Consider the following 15,583-nt stretch of genomic DNA (forward strand, 5'->3'; position numbering starts at 1 on the left):
CAAGTCCAGGGCAGCCCTCTGTGCAAGGGCATCCTATGCACCGTCTCAGCAGGGGAGGTACGGTGTGAGAGGAAACACAGCTAGTCTTGGACCACTTCTGCAGGCAGTCTACATCTGTCAGATACACCCCCTATAAAAATTGTGTATGGAACAGGACCACACACATCTCTTGAGCTGAAAAACTAGCTGGTACTGGGAGCCAGCTCTGGATCTGTTTTATGGGGTAGCTGCTAAATGGTAGCATCACTTGTATGAACAAAAACTGTGTCAGATACTGAGTATGGTACAGTACAACCGTGCTGTATCTGTGCTCACATGCGTCCCTCTTCAGGCAGACAGGAGGGTATTTGGCCTTCTCAAAAATGCTTTTTAAATGCATGAGACATCTTTCAGCATAAGATTTTACTGTGCTTTTTGTCTGTTTTCAGCACCTTATTTTCTTACTGTGCCACACTTTCTTTATGCATCAACAGAAATATTTGGCTGTTTGGTTTTCTAGGAGATAAATAACTTTTTTCCTTTTCTTTTTTAAAGGTAGGTGGATGCCCTGTCATCTCAGCTGCCTCTTGAAATTTTCTCATCTATTATTTCCAAAGCTAGGTTTACTGTATTTATCAGGAGCTTTCCTTTTTCTTTGGGAAACAAGCTTTAGGAAGCTTTTCTGTCTGCTTTCTAAATTAGATTCTGTGTTAGATAAGCACATCTTTGTTGAGGAGAAAGGAAGGAAAACATTTTAGTTATCATTAATATTTATTTCTAATGATGTCAAACTTCTTGCCATCCCAGAAGGATTTATTTAGTGTGTCATTTTCCTTACCTACTAAAGACATTTTTGTCTATAGGCTGCCTTCTCCCTTCAGGCCCCGTTTTCAGGGATGAACGCAGCAGGATAACTGGATGCTAGCCTGGATAAAGTTGCCCTGCCGCCACACCACACGAATTCTTGAATGAGCAATTGTAAACTCCCAGGAAGCTTTGCATGGCTGAATTTTTACACATGCTTTTGCATTTAGTCAATAAAAATCAGCCTCTGTATGCTTTTTGCTTTAGGAGGAGTTTTTTTGTTTGTTCTTCCTTCAAAGATCCTCATCAGCAGCATTCCTGAACAGTAAGCCCTGGAATTAAATCTGCTAGGATACCCTCCTACGGACTATTTCAAAGCAGTAGGACTTGCCTTAGCAGGGAGAGCAGAACGTGGTCCCCAATACCTCACTGTGATCCTTCTGGCTCTGTGCATAGGCTTTGCCACTCTTGCAATCATGAATCATATCTGCCTGCAGATCACGTGTGTGATCTCCATGGCGACTTGGGCACTTGAGGTAGAAATATGAGTGGGTAAGTCAAGGTTACTGTCTCTCCTCCTCTTTCTCTCTCAGTGCAATGCAGGTAATTACATGGGCACTGTTTTGATCTGGTCTGCGCTTGTCTGAAGCAAAATGTAGACAATCTGTGTTAAATCTCCAAATTCAGTTTAAGCATCTCTCGGAGACTAGCAGAGCCCTGCATGGTGCAGGAGGGTGGGCAGCTATGTATGGGGTACTATTTGGGTCTCACTTGGTGCAGGAGCAATGTCCCTTATAGAGGAGGCTGCTGCTACATGAACGGAATATAATGAGAAACCCGAAGTAGCTTTCTCTGCACTGAGCAGTGGAAATGTTGACCAGGGGCCAGCAGTAGAGGAATACAGGTGGGTATGTCTGGCAGGTGTGTCTTTAGTGGGTAGCCTGTGAGAAATGGAAAGATAAATATTGGATTAGATGGAATTTGTATAGTCTCAATATATGCGTACATTATCAGGCAGGTTTTTAGATCTAATATGTTCAATTAGCTGGTAGGTACATTGAAGTTTTGCCTCTTCATATTCACAAAACACCCTTCCTCTTTCTATTAGTGCAAATGACTTGAATAATGTTTTTCTTGTTTGTTAGCATCATCTCCCCCTGTTGTCCATCGACGTAAAATGCGGTGTTCTGCAACATGAGAAAGGCAATGCATTTCCTCCAGTTCTTTTGTAAGCTGATATGAAGTAGACAGACACCTTCTGAAGTTTTGTGCATGCTGTGCTCTTTTTTCCTTTGCTGCAACAAGAAAAGCCTTTTCTTTTAACCTGGCTTTCTTTGAAGAAGTAACTCAGGAAGCTTCATGGCCTCTCAAGGTAAGTGCATCTGTAGTCTATATTTTTAGATCATGTTTACAGAAAACTAGTCTTGAACATTTCCAGGAATCAGCAGTCTGATGAAATAAGAGTTTCAGGCTAAAACCACAGCAGCCAAAAAGGAGTTGTTTTGACTCCCTTTAATATTTCAGCATTTAAGAGGCTCCTAAGGAGACTAAAATCTATATTAGAATATTACTTGAGCAAAATATATTACAAAATGTTAGCATCTACATTCGAAAATTTTTGTTTGTATCCTTGTGCTTAAACCTGTCAGCATGGAATGTATGGGAAGGGCATGCACTGATCCAAGGTTAACATCATTTTTGCACAGCTTTCATGTTCCACTTTGAGAATATCTTATCAGTAAATGCTTTTCACTTTTAACACTGGTCAGTCCTGATAACCATGTAGAAAAAAATCTCAGAATAATTGAATTGAATCAGATTAGTCCAGTTTGGATTCATTCTGGTCACATATTGTCTTTAGCTGCAGCCAGTTGGGTTGTTAGGACTGGAGGTAAACATCGTAGTATGCTAATCTCAAAAGTTTTCTAAACTCATTTTCCTGTGCTATCAAATACTAAAATGAAGCAGAAGGACCCAAACCTGTTTTTTCTTAACATGAATGCAACTCCATAGAGGCCACAGGGCTCCGGTGACATAGAGGTAAATGGTGGCTCATGGAGTTTGGCAGTGTTTCATTTATATTTGCCAAGTGCTTGCTCTAACACACTTAAGGCGTTCGGCCTTTATAGCATGGAAGGGTGTACAGGAGCCAGCAGGTGTTAGAGCACTGTTGTGCTCTTTGAGTATGCGTTTTTCCCTTGGGAGGGAGGATTTGCTTCCTTTGCAGCCATTGTAAAGGAGATCTGGTTATGTGCATTTTTATTTATAGTAGTTAGCAGTAGCTATAAAAATCTTATGTAATGTAGAGTTTTCACAATGAAGGAATGTGCTAATACTCTTTCTATAAATTACAATTATACAGAATGCTCACTGTATCATACAGTAACTTTTAAGTGTTCCCATACCATAAATGAAACAAGGAACTTCCACAAAAATAGACAAAGCTTCTGACTAGCTCAGATTTTCATCAATATTTAATGTATTTACTGTTTGATTTTTTTTTTTGTATAGCTTAAATTTGACTGGGAGAACTGCGATTTGTTGTCTTTTCTCTTTATCATTATTCAAGAGTAACACTAACACTTGGCCAAGGGAACTTCATGGCATTTCGTGTAACAACAAGAGTTGTAACAGAGCCCTGTGAGGTAAAATGATTCAGTAGAGCATATAAAATATTTATTACCCAGTTATACATTTTTAAAAGCCAGCTACAAATTCAAAGGGATTACTACTTCTTCCTGTGGACTCAGACTTTGAAAGAAAGCAGTGGCTGCAAAGTTAAATTAAGATCAAAATATGATTTAACGATGAATCAGCCACAGCGAGTTCAGATAATGCTAAAGGACCTCATTTAAACTCACAGCTGCAAAAGAGAACTTCACTCTTGCAGCCAAAATTCCATCTGGACCTCAAATCCCATTGGGCCTAAGTATTGTCACACAGGAGATTAAAAAACAAAAAAAAGAGAAAAAGAATGAAAAAAAGAAAGTTTGGGAACTGCTTTACTATCTAAATGCAGCAGCTCAATTTAATAAGACTTGTTTATGTGCAGAGAGCTTCAGCTTGCTCTTTCTTATTCCACTATGGTGAGCATAAAAAAACATAGTGAAAAGATGCTGATAAAAACCAGTACGAGTTTGTTGAGAATCAAATGGCTGAGGAACTATTCCTGTGCATATGAATGGATGCATGCATATAATTGCCTATAGCAGAAAATAGTCTTATTACCCTTTAGTAATACCTGTCAAGGTAACGCAGCGCTGTGTCCTGAAAAAGTGTTTGCAGTAGCAAACCAGAAAACACAGCTTAATGGCATCTGACCTCCTTTCCATTAAGATAGTAAAGAATAATATACAGTAAGGGGCTGTAGCCTTTGGTATCAGGGCTATAACATCCAGGTTTGGGAATCTGAGATTCCTGAAAAGATTGTCTCTAATTAAGAGAAAATATATTGCCTTTAATCTCCTAGAAAGGAGCCACATTCTGTGTCAGCAAGTAGGGTAGCTCAGTGGGAGTAGGGTGAAACTGCCTGTGTGCTAAACTCCTATGCCAAGGATTTTGGAGCCCAACTGCATGTGACTTCAGTCTAGCTCTAGTCTTGTCCCACTGACCAAGTGCTCACTAGCTGTTAGAGTGAATTAGGTGCAATCCATGGTCATGTCTCCTCATTTAGTTTCATCTAACAGGAATTCAGTTTGCACACTCAGACTGCTTCATAGAGCAAACCAAAGTGCTGTAAGTGTGGGACCACCAGGAGATGCACTTCAGAGCCTCATTCCTGATCCGGACTAAAATGCTAATAGAATTACATCCAGGGTGTGACATTATTTTTTCAGTTTTGATCCAAACTACCTGCTGTTTGCCCTTGTTCACTTCTAATGTTCTTTTCTGTTTCCGCAGAATCTCAAGGACAAATAAATCCAATCTTTAAGGATCATCTCCCTGGTTCTTCTGATCTTCCTGAGCAGAATAAGCCTGTTGAACTGACAGGTGTCTGGAAGCAAATGTTGCACTCTAATAACTTGCCACCTGGTCTGGAGTACCTGAGCCAGGTCCTGAATATTTCCAAATGTTAGAATTATTTTGTTTTTTCATGTATTTCTTTGATAAGTTTAGAATGAGAGATTTTTTTTTCTTCAGATGGAGTAGGTGGAGATGGAGAGAGTAGTTTTAAGTATTTCCCCTTACTCTAATATAAGGAACCTAGCACAGACTAGTGCATACTTTTCTACTTTATAGAAATCCATCTGCTGTGCATGCAGCTCTTCATGCTCAAAAAGAATGGCTTTCTTCCCTCTAGATCTTGGTCTAGGTCATACTAGTACCCCACTGTCATCACTTCCCCGGTTCCTGTTCAGTTTCTTAAGAGCTATTTCTCAAGGAAACTCCTATTAAACTCTTGTTGACTAAAAAAGATTAAAACAATGCATGCTGAAGGTATGCCATCTCCTTATAACCCACACTCCGAGGAACGTGAAGGTCTGGGCAAATTCCTTGTGCCCACAATGATAATACTCTCCATGGTAGAGGTAAGGTCCTCAGGAGGCAAGCTCCCAAGACAACTTTGTGAGTAGCCTGGGTGGCTGCAAACCAGCACCACTCTGAGTTGAGTTGTGAGACAGGAATATGCCAGAGCCCAAGTCGGGGAAGGATGTGGAAACGTGAGCTAGTGAGTGAGCTGTAGGTAGAGGAGGGGAAGGGAATACGAAAGCCGCCTCAGCCGTATTGCTAAATGCACAGCTGTCCGTCAGCACTTCGGGAAACCTCTCAGTTCCTAAATTGCAGATTGCCTGTCAGCCTCGGCTGAGGCCAGTGGCTCCAACAGTTCTCAGCTGCTCTATTCCGTAACAGCTTCTCCCCTTCCAGCATATATTTTTTTTTTCTTGAAGGGGGGGATTGCTGCTACTTTAAAATCAAGTCTAGTTTGCATTTCATTTATGGCTGGATCATGTCACTTTTGTATATGCTTAGTAATACTTCCTGCACTCTGATTTGGGCAAGGGGCAGAGTCAGGCCCTCAGTGTAGTCAGGTTATTGTCATTCTGATATGTTACGCTGCTGCATTTGCATGTGATGGTGCTAGAGAATATTTATTTCAGTTAACATTTGTGTGTTAAATACAAATTTCAGTAGTTTTTTTATAAAAACTGGAATTGGATATATTTTTTATTTGGAACGGAAGCTACTTAGCTAACTAAAGTGGGAGACCATTCAGAAACCATATTTCATGTAGAGTTATGATGTTCATGTCATAATGCCTGTGCACAAACTGATGTGTTGTCAATTACCTGAGCATTTGTTCACAGCTTATAGAAGTTACATTTTTAGTCTAAAAGTGATTGCAGTAGTGCACACTGGCAGGTTACATATTCAGTCTTCTGTACAAACATGAATTATACCTCAGATTTATCCATGCAATGTGGGCAAGCAAATTCTATTACACCACTTTTTTAGAAGCTTTATATCTGACATAAAGACAAAGAACAAATCACTATCAGAACCATAACTAGAACTAACACTTCATGCTTATTCTTAGCTTGATAATCATACTGTTTGTGCTGTGACCCTCATGGTCTCCCTAGATCTTGCTCTCTGATTAGCCTCAGTTTTCTCTGCAGTCCGAAAAGCATGGAGAGCATATTTGCAATTGTAAGCTAAGCTTTCTGGAACAACCATGTTTGCCAGCGAAGAATTACTTGCAGGTTTTCTATCAAGGCTCTTCGTTGTTTGTTCATTTAACCAAATATGATACTTTAAAGTAAGACTTGTAGATCTGAATGCTTGAGAGTAAATGAAGAGTGCTAAGGAATCCTCATGCAGGTTTGACTTCACCAAGGTTAGGTCTGGCTGTTAATCAAAGTTTTGCTTTTAAATGTACCTTGAAGCCCTATTAGTTACATCCATAAGTTTGTGCCAGTATCCCAAGATCCCCTGGAGTAAGAGGTTGGGAACAATAATGACAAAATGACTATTTTAACTGTTTCTCTTCAACTGCAGATCTCTGTTCACTATAATGTTTGTTCTAGGATAAAGCCATGAACCCAAGATGCTGGAATAGGAAAGGTCCCAGGATGACACTTGAGCAAATCTCTATGTTGCTACTAGTGCTGTTACTCTTGTAATAAGAGGCTGTCAGCCTCTTATTACTGTCGCTGTAACCTTTCCTGTTCAGGAAGTCCTGAGGATCTGCTTTCTTCACTAATATCTGTGAGCGTAGGGAGCAAATACCACTCCTTCTCTTTCTACATTTTCTGCTTTTCTACTTTATGATCATTTTTCTGATGTGGTCCTGCTTCGCACTTTCTTGTATTCAGATATATTTAGAGACTTCTCCCCTGTTTGGCATTTTACATACATCCACAGCTAGAGTTCCCATGCATTGCAGAATATTTTAGTGTAGGATACTAGTAATACTTGCTGTGTGCTGAATCAAAGTAATATGGATTAGATTGTATCAGAACAGGAGATCTGACTGGAAGTGAGAGATCTGCCTGCAGAATGAGCATGGGATTCACAACTCCTGGGATGAGACATTTGCCTTTTTCCAGATGTGCTAAGAGATTTTCAAGTAATGAAAGAATTCTAAAATGCATGGTGCAGGATGTTTCTAGCAGAATTAGGAATGTGTTGTTGCCATTGAGAAGACCATAAAACTGTCTCCTCTGTTCATGTGTGAGTTTGGGAAAGAGAGGTCCACACTGAAACACAGAAGTGCTACTGGAATGTCATGGGGAACAGAGACTGTTTTGAAACAAGAATGTAAACATTTCACCTTTAGGCTAGAAAAATGGTGTCAGAGAGGGGACTGTGATAGCTCTCATGCCTGGCAGAGTAAATGACCTGAGGGAAAAAACATTTCATTTACAGAATGATCTTAACAGAACAAAGAGTAGGTAGATAGTGGCTGTGAATAAATATAGGATGACAAATAGAAATGAGGTTCTAGGATTACCTCCCATAAGAGTGATGAAGATAGCTAGGTTTATTAGGGAAAGTGGAATATATTTCTTCCTAAAACCATATTTGCCTCTGAAAGCAAGAACTTAGTGAATCTTACAGAGACATCCCTATGGTCTTATCCTAAACAGGAACTCAAGAACACAGCACGTAGTACTGGATTATAGGTAAGGAAAACCTCTGTCCTGTACTCTAAGGCCAAACAGCAATATTTCACTCTGCAAACAGACAACTGAAGTCAGTGGAAGAGACTGAGGAGCAATCAACCCCTCTGTTTGAGGTGCATCAGAGACCAGTGGTAAATTGTTTCTACCCTGGTAAACTGATACTATGCTCTCTATAATCATTGCAAAAGTGATACTCTTTAAACAATTTCCTACAAGACAGATTTCCTTCAAATCATTATCTTCTATATCACAGCCATAGTACTAGTAATTATGCAGTGTCCATCATGAAAATCGAAGGAACATGGTAAGAGAACTCAGGGAAGTATTTTCCAAGTAGTGCATCAGTGTGTTTGCTGCCATCTAGGCTTACACAGCTCTGCAAGAAGCTGCTGAGTCTTCTTAGACTTTATTAGATTGATCAGATGTAAATGTAATGCCCACAAAACTGAGCAGACATAGTTAACTGTGTATAAGGAATCTTAACATGGGTGAGGTCAAGAGAACTCATCAACCCTTCTAAATCATAGGGCTTCAGAGGGCTTTCAGATGCAACTGAAAAATTCCTTTAAACCACAGTTGCCCCAGTCAAAGGTGCATCAGGATAGCCTTCATACAGGATCCAGTGAATGGTGAAGCAAGCAAGCCTAAGAAGTGATACTGCACTTGCCATATTGTCTGAACTTGTCATTGAGTACATTGTACACAAACTAATACACAGGCTAAAATCACTCTAAACTTCTAACAGTTTTTGCTCATAAAATTTTTTATTTTCCAGTGAAAAAATCTACATTGGGCAAATCAATCAAGCTCCAAGAGTTCTTGGGCCTCATGAAATTCAAACTACAAATAGCAGGGATTCTTGGGAGAAGATTTTAAAGTCTGAATAATTTTTTTAATTACTTGCATGCACATTTCAAACAAAAATGAAAGGGCTAAGGGAAGTTCTTTCTTACAGCTTTTATTTGAAGCCTAGACTCGCTGCTGGAGAGGAACAGAATTGACAAATGGCAGCAATGGTCTGAATAGGTACCAGGCAAGAGTTACCGACTGTAAAATATACAGACTCTGTTGAGTTGTGACATGCTGCTCTCTGAAGGTCACTGTGTGCTTTCTGTTTTCAGCTGTGACTAATGGCAAAATCCTGTGCCAAGTGTTTGCCCATCAGGAATTTAAGGAAAAGAAATTAGCAAGGCCTAAATTGTCACATAAACCACACATTAAAGTCACATAAAACTGGAAGTTAGAGTGAAATTAAGTCTAGCTGGGTTTATAATATTAATGACTGCTTTCTAGAGTAGAGTAATGTTTGAAAGACAGTAATCGCAGAAAAGCTGGTTATTGTAGCCAACAGTTTTTCTCCTACATTTGTAATCAACTCACAGACGGGGATAGTTTCAGTAAGCTGAGAGGTTCTCTAGGGAACTATTGTTTTGCTCATTTTGGTGCCCTATAGTGACCGCTGATGTGCTTGCCATGGTCTTGGTGCACAGTCCTGAGGCATTTGAAATCAGAGCTTTAAACCAAGGGTGTTTATCTTACGGCTGTGCCACCTCCTGGTCTATAGCCTGACCCTTATCTGCTCCTGCAGGGTGCTTTGGAGAGATGGTGTGATACATTTTGAGCTTGAGTCCAAACTTACCTCGTTTTTGCACTGTCTTGATGCTCAGTACTTGCCCTTAGCTTTGAGGTACAGCAAGCAGGGACTGTGCTTAGTCTTTGCCAAAACATGAAGGGAGGAACAGGAAAGAAAATTGTCCTGCTTCTCAATACATTTCTTCCACTGCAGTTGGCCTCCTAATTTCCCCAGTGGAGATCATTTTCTTCATATGCACAAGTAAATTATGACTGCAATGCCTAAGGCCACATGCTTCAGCTATCACTTCAGGCAGATATCCAAATCATGACTTGAGATACCTATAGGCCACCCAGTTCATGCTCTTCTGGAAAGAAAAATCCTGTTACATGTGAGATAAGCAATATAAAGGGACAAGTGATCACTGACAGCTCCAGAACTTTCCAGCATCCATCACCTTGCGTTTTGTTGTTTTTTTTTTGTTTGTTTGTTTTTTAACAGCTGGACCGGATAATTATTCACCAGCAAGTGGAGCTTGTTGAAGGTACAGTGTTATTCTCATTGCTCTTTAACAGCATTGACACAGATATCTCAGATGATTTTAAGTCTTGCCTCTGGCTCAGTGAAGTCATTGCAAACACTCTCACTCCCCTTGCATCAGGCCTGTAATGTATTGTTGGAACGGTGAAAGTTCATTTTGTTTATGCCTATTCTGCAGCAAATCAACAAGGGGAGAGAGGCTACAATAAGGAACTGCTCCAACCCTGAAACCTCTCCCTCAAAACTATCAAATTTTAAGTTTTTCCATAAGTTGGAAAGATGGTTGTCTTTAACAATAAGTAACATGCTGCGATCCAAGGTAGAGAATGTAAGTAAAGAATGAAATGCTGGAAGACACAAAATAGAGCACAATAAATTGTACTTATGTGCTTCCTCAAAATTTCTAAGTACTAAAAAGATATGAAGTTCTGCAAGTGAAAAAATCTCTTCATTTTCTCCTATTCAAATGTTTTAGGCCTGATTCTTGGTTACCTCTCTGGGAGAAAGTTTTGTCACTGAAGGGCAATACTTTCATGTCATTACTTTTCACAGAGTCTGTAATAATAAAAAGCCCAGATCAAAACTCAGGATATGAATTCTGTTTTGTGATAGGAACTTCAGGATGCAGCAAACCAAAGCCCTTGAATTAAGCCTTAGTTCAAAATACGGATCTGAAATTAGCTTTAATTCATTATTTCATCATTATTTTATATTTTATTGGTGTTGTCATTCCAAAATAGTTTTTAAACAGTTCATACCATAGTTTTTTTTTTTTTTTTTTTTTTGTTTTTTTTTTTTTTTTTTTTTTTTAAGAATACATGTTAGAGAAGACTGATGTTATATAAACACCTAAGCTGAACTTGATGAGTCTTGGTAAAGGCTAACTCTAACAGTATACTAAGGCTACTCATTTTGCTTTGTTAGCCTTACTTGGCACAGAGACCTGCAGCAAATATGAAATAAAAAACCATTTGGGACAAAGAGTTTACTTTGCTGTGGAAGAAAATGGTTGCTTCAATCGTAACTTCTGCTCGCCTATAAGGTCTTTCACCATAAGGATTACTGATAACACAGGCCGGGAAGTGATTACAGTGAATAGACCCTTGAGATGCAACAGCTGCTGGTTCCCATGCTTCTTGCAAGAGGTGAGCAAATCCTAATTGCCTTTTGTCCAAGTATCTCGGCGTATGTGAACAGTAGTAGTGAAGCCTCGTGCGACCTCTGTCAGGGAGGAACTCTCGGGCCTGCTTGCCGGACCGGTGAACCCCATGGAGGATGGTTATTGTTCTGGCTACTTCGTGTAGCAAGGCAATATTGCAATTAAGAGAAGAATCAAAACAGTATGCAGACTTTCAGGCTGTTTTCTTTCATTTCCTTTCAAAAAGCATTCTTACAAATAGACCTTCTTGTAGAAGTAATTATTGATAAGCAAGATCTTCTCACGGGTAACATTCCCAGCACGTCTCCCTTCTCTTGTGGACTCCTGCTTTCCTGCCATCCCAATAAAGCCTCAAACTGATGATACAGATTTCTCTGCAAACATAAGTAACACCCTAAAACACTCCTTGCCCTGGCACACGCTAGCACCTACAAGTGCAAACCACCCACTGTAATCCCAAAGGATGTGACAGGTGGAAAATTCCTCGACGTTGTTAATACATGTGGATATTATCAAAAAGTCGCACTGTATCACTCCATTAGTCTGTACCTCTGTAAGGCTGTGTATCTGTAGGAATTTTCAGAACTCTTAGAAATACACTGCTTTTAGTGAAAAACACACCTCTCCTTTAGAAAACTAGATCCTTTTTCATTTTTTTTGACTTTCCTTCACTCACATATCTATCTTATTTTATGAAAGTGTTTTATAGTGTCATCTACCTACCTTCTCAATATTGCATTAAGAATTTTAGAAGAAAGATCCCTGGATAGCCTAATTACTGTATAAAAATCCTACAAGATGCTAATTACATTTTAAAAAATTTGAGTTTATTGCTTTTTCTCAAATCTTATACCATATGTAAGATGATAACTTCTGGTGCGGTTTTTTAGCTTATGATTATTCAATATATTTGAAAACGCTGTTATAGAGCCTTTCTAATACCCATTTCATGGTTCAGTAAAATTATATATAATTATACTTGGTAAATAGATATTTTGTAATTATGTAAATAATACGGTATTATGGAATTTTATATACTTACATAAAACTAGATTTTAAGATTTGGTTTTGTTTTATTTGATAGTTAGAAGTTCAGTCCCCACCAGGTACAATAGCTGGCTATGTTATCCAGAACTGGGACCCCTTTCTGCCTAAATTTACTATACAGAATGAAAGCAAGGAAGATGTACTAAAAATAATTGGCCCATATGCAACTTGTGGCTGTTTTGAAGATGTTGACTTTGAGGTATGTTTCTTTAAAAATTGTAATACTTAAGTTTTACTGCTCTGCATAGATGTCTCACTCAAATACTCTATCATAAGAAATATAATGTTATAATTTTGGGAACAGAATGGAAACAGTCTGTTGGCACTACAGTCCCTGGCTTCTAGACTCAGCTTCCTACAGATATTTTCAAGATAGGAATGAAAATTACCTCCAGGAAGAAAACATTTCCCTAGGTGAAATTCTGGTCCTAGTGCAGTCCATGAGAGCTCAACTGTTGAGTTTGACAGGCTCAGGATCTCATCCCATGCAGTCACTAGTGTCTGATTCACAGTCTCTTGAAGACTGGCATTAAATCCACTGCCTTCATCGCTCTCAGACTTGAGAACAAAGAACAGTATTACTGTCCACCATGTCTGCATCCAGTTAACAGCATTCCTCAGGAGAAAAGTAATTCTGGGAAGCTGTTGATACAGTCGGGAGATAAGATGGAAAATGGAGAAGCTAGAAGAAATCATGGGCAGAGTTTTCTAACATGAACAAAGTGTTTTGCCTAAGTTAAAGAATCATAAAACATCTGTTTTGATCAGCTCCTGATTAGCCAGATTGACACACTTCAGGAGGTGCTATCTCAAATTTCAGTATACAGTGAGAGAGATGGACATGGCTGCATCAGTCAGGAGGTACAGTGGGCCGCAGAAATGGTACTGCTGTGACTTGGAGCATATCAGAAGAACAAGGAAAACAAAAATAATTGTGGAAGAATAGGAAAAGCAGTACAAAATTTCATAATGGCATTCCCCTGCTTTTCAATCTGCTCTTAAAGATAATGTTGTTTCAAAATTCGAGAGAACCTTTTTTGTGTGACATTCTGTAGGTAAATGTGCATTTAAGAGAGAAGAATAAAAAAACTATCCTGACAACTATAGCATACTCTGCATGTCAGGGTCGAATCATTAGTTGTGGGGATGTATATAACCAATGTATACTTGATCTATTTACACTTAGGTTAATACCTCTTCATTTCTGCAGGTAAAAGCTCTCAATGAAATGTCAACAATTGGCAAAATTTCCAAGTACTGGTCTGGATTTGTAAACAATGTATTTACCAACACTGCCAACTTTGGGATCCAGGTCCCAGTGGATCTTGATGTGAGAATCAAGGCAGTAATGATTGGTGCTTGTTTCCTTATTGTAAGTATGCAAAAGCTCCTACAGCACAACTGAGCACACTGGGACCAAAGTTCTTCCTGACAGCTGTGATCCTGCAGAGGAGCATTGCAGAGAAAAGCCAAACCCAATACCTGAAAGGTGTCAACTGAAAAACATGAAATATTCATGACTGGTTTTACTTCTTTATGCTCTGCACCTCTAAGTTCCTGATGTTATTTTGTCTATTTAAATAGTATTCTAAATGCAGTTTAATAATCCATACAGCCAGATCAAATATCAAGGTTTATAGCACAGCTACCAGAACCCCTGGTGTTATCTGTTGCATTTGAATGTGTGTATTACAAAACAGATCTTTTGGTTCATAGAGATATGTAATCTCTTAGTAATTTAAAACACTGACTGTAGTTCTCAAGTTCCGGAACCAACCAACTGTCTTTAAATTTGCTGTTGTAACTGTCTGGTCCCCAGCTGGAATGAGAGTTCTGTAGAGAAGGGAGAATACTTCAGGCTAGGGTTAAGGGTGGAGTTGCGATGCACAGTTTTAAAAATTGTGAATTGATATTTGCCTGCCATGTTTGAATTTATTTTTTCAATGTGTATGTCTCTTTTTGCCATCATTAACATGTTAATATTAGGATGCAGTGGTGCCAAAATTATCTAGAACACTTGAATCAAGGAATAGAGAAGAAAAAACTAGTTAGACTGGGAATTGCTTGCTTTAAGACAACAACAATTCAGATGCTTTAGTTTTATTAGGTTAGAAATGTAATTCTCCTGAGATTTTAGATTTTGAGGTTACCTCCTACAAAACTCTTGTTGCTCAGTGGCAGAATAATAGAAAGCGATTGAGTTAATCTAATTACTTTATATAACAAAAGCCTACAAGTATTGCTTTTGATAATAACTTCATTTTTGCACCTTCCTTACCATTCATAGTTTGTTTATTTGTAGGACTTAATGTTCTTTGAAAATTCTTTGGATGGATTATAACAAGATGACAGAAACAATAAAATATGCAGAATGTGTTTCAGTAAGTAAAGAACATAAATTGATCTTCTTGCTTTGAAGACTTATACATTAGATACTTCCTAATTCTTTTTCATTTTCTTCCAGAAATCCCCTGAGCTCTGGACATGATTTTGAACTACACAGATCCATGCTCTCTGCTGGAAAATAAAAGGAGCTACTGATGATGTTTATTACAATGTCTCATGTAAATAATATTAATATCCCACTTATATTTTATGTGCATTGTAGCTAAACATATACTTTTCATACAGAGCACTGTTGCTTTGGAACAGTGCTATTCTCTTCTCCCTCTTTTGATGTTTCTGCATGCGAAATCATGAAAGATTAGACTAAGGCTTGCAGCGTCACTGATCAAAGGGTTTCCCAAACATAGACTTTCATGTTCTGCAAGGGCTGGTACCAGTTATTAACCATGTGATTGAGTGTTCTGGGGGTTTTGCTTTGGTGTTTTCATAATTTTAGAAGTCATTTTCTGATTTGTTATTTAATTAATAGTAACAATCTGAGTTATATAGACATCACCCAATGGGAAGTTAAATATGGTCTCTATTTAGGGAGTTGTAAGAAGGGAACAGAGATTTGCTAGTAATTTAATTTTATGGCAAAGATTTATTTAATGAGTGACTGCTAAAAATAAGGTTTGTGGTGCTAGACTTGAACTAAACTGGACTCAAAAAATCTGGGCTCCCACTGCTTATATTGGAGGCAGGCAATAAGGTCTATGTGCTGGATGCACATAAATCACCTACTGTTTGTACTGCCCTACGCTGAGGGTGCTTGCTTTCATCCCCTTGGGAATTCCACTAAAAGCTTTCTTTCCTTCTTCATAATATCTGGTGATTGATAACTTTTCTTTCAGCCCTGCCTGAGGCCAACCTAGAGCAAACTCCTAGGGACAGAATCATCCTCTTCCTTTGGCAGACTCGGGTATTTTCTATGTGTAAGGCTGTGGAGTAGGAGATCTTGTATTTACTTCA

General features: G+C 38.8%; 1 protein-coding gene across 1 annotated transcript; it reads left to right on the forward strand.

Moving 5' to 3' along the window:
• The first annotated feature begins 2,142 nt into the window (after positions 1-2,142).
• Positions 2,143-14,567, forward strand: LOC134144054 (phospholipid scramblase family member 5-like). Its single transcript, XM_062582672.1, has 7 exons — positions 2,143-2,155; positions 4,684-4,835; positions 9,982-10,024; positions 10,945-11,165; positions 12,264-12,425; positions 13,437-13,598; positions 14,529-14,567. Exons 1-7 carry the CDS (start codon positions 2,143-2,145, stop codon positions 14,565-14,567), a joined length of 792 nt encoding a protein of 263 aa, XP_062438656.1.
• Positions 14,568-15,583: the final 1,016 nt, after the last annotated feature.

Source organism: Rhea pennata, chromosome 9 (assembly GCF_028389875.1).
Source record: "Rhea pennata isolate bPtePen1 chromosome 9, bPtePen1.pri, whole genome shotgun sequence".
NCBI lineage: Eukaryota > Metazoa > Chordata > Aves > Rheiformes > Rheidae > Rhea > Rhea pennata.

Excerpts from the sequence above, each read along its gene's own strand:
- LOC134144054 (XM_062582672.1), top strand. Across the intron at positions 11,166-12,263 it reads TCCCATGCTTCTTGCAAGAG|TTAGAAGTTCAGTCCCCACC; the intron begins GTGAGCAAATCC and ends TTTATTTGATAG. Across the intron at positions 12,426-13,436 it reads TTGAAGATGTTGACTTTGAG|GTAAAAGCTCTCAATGAAAT; the intron begins GTATGTTTCTTT and ends TCATTTCTGCAG.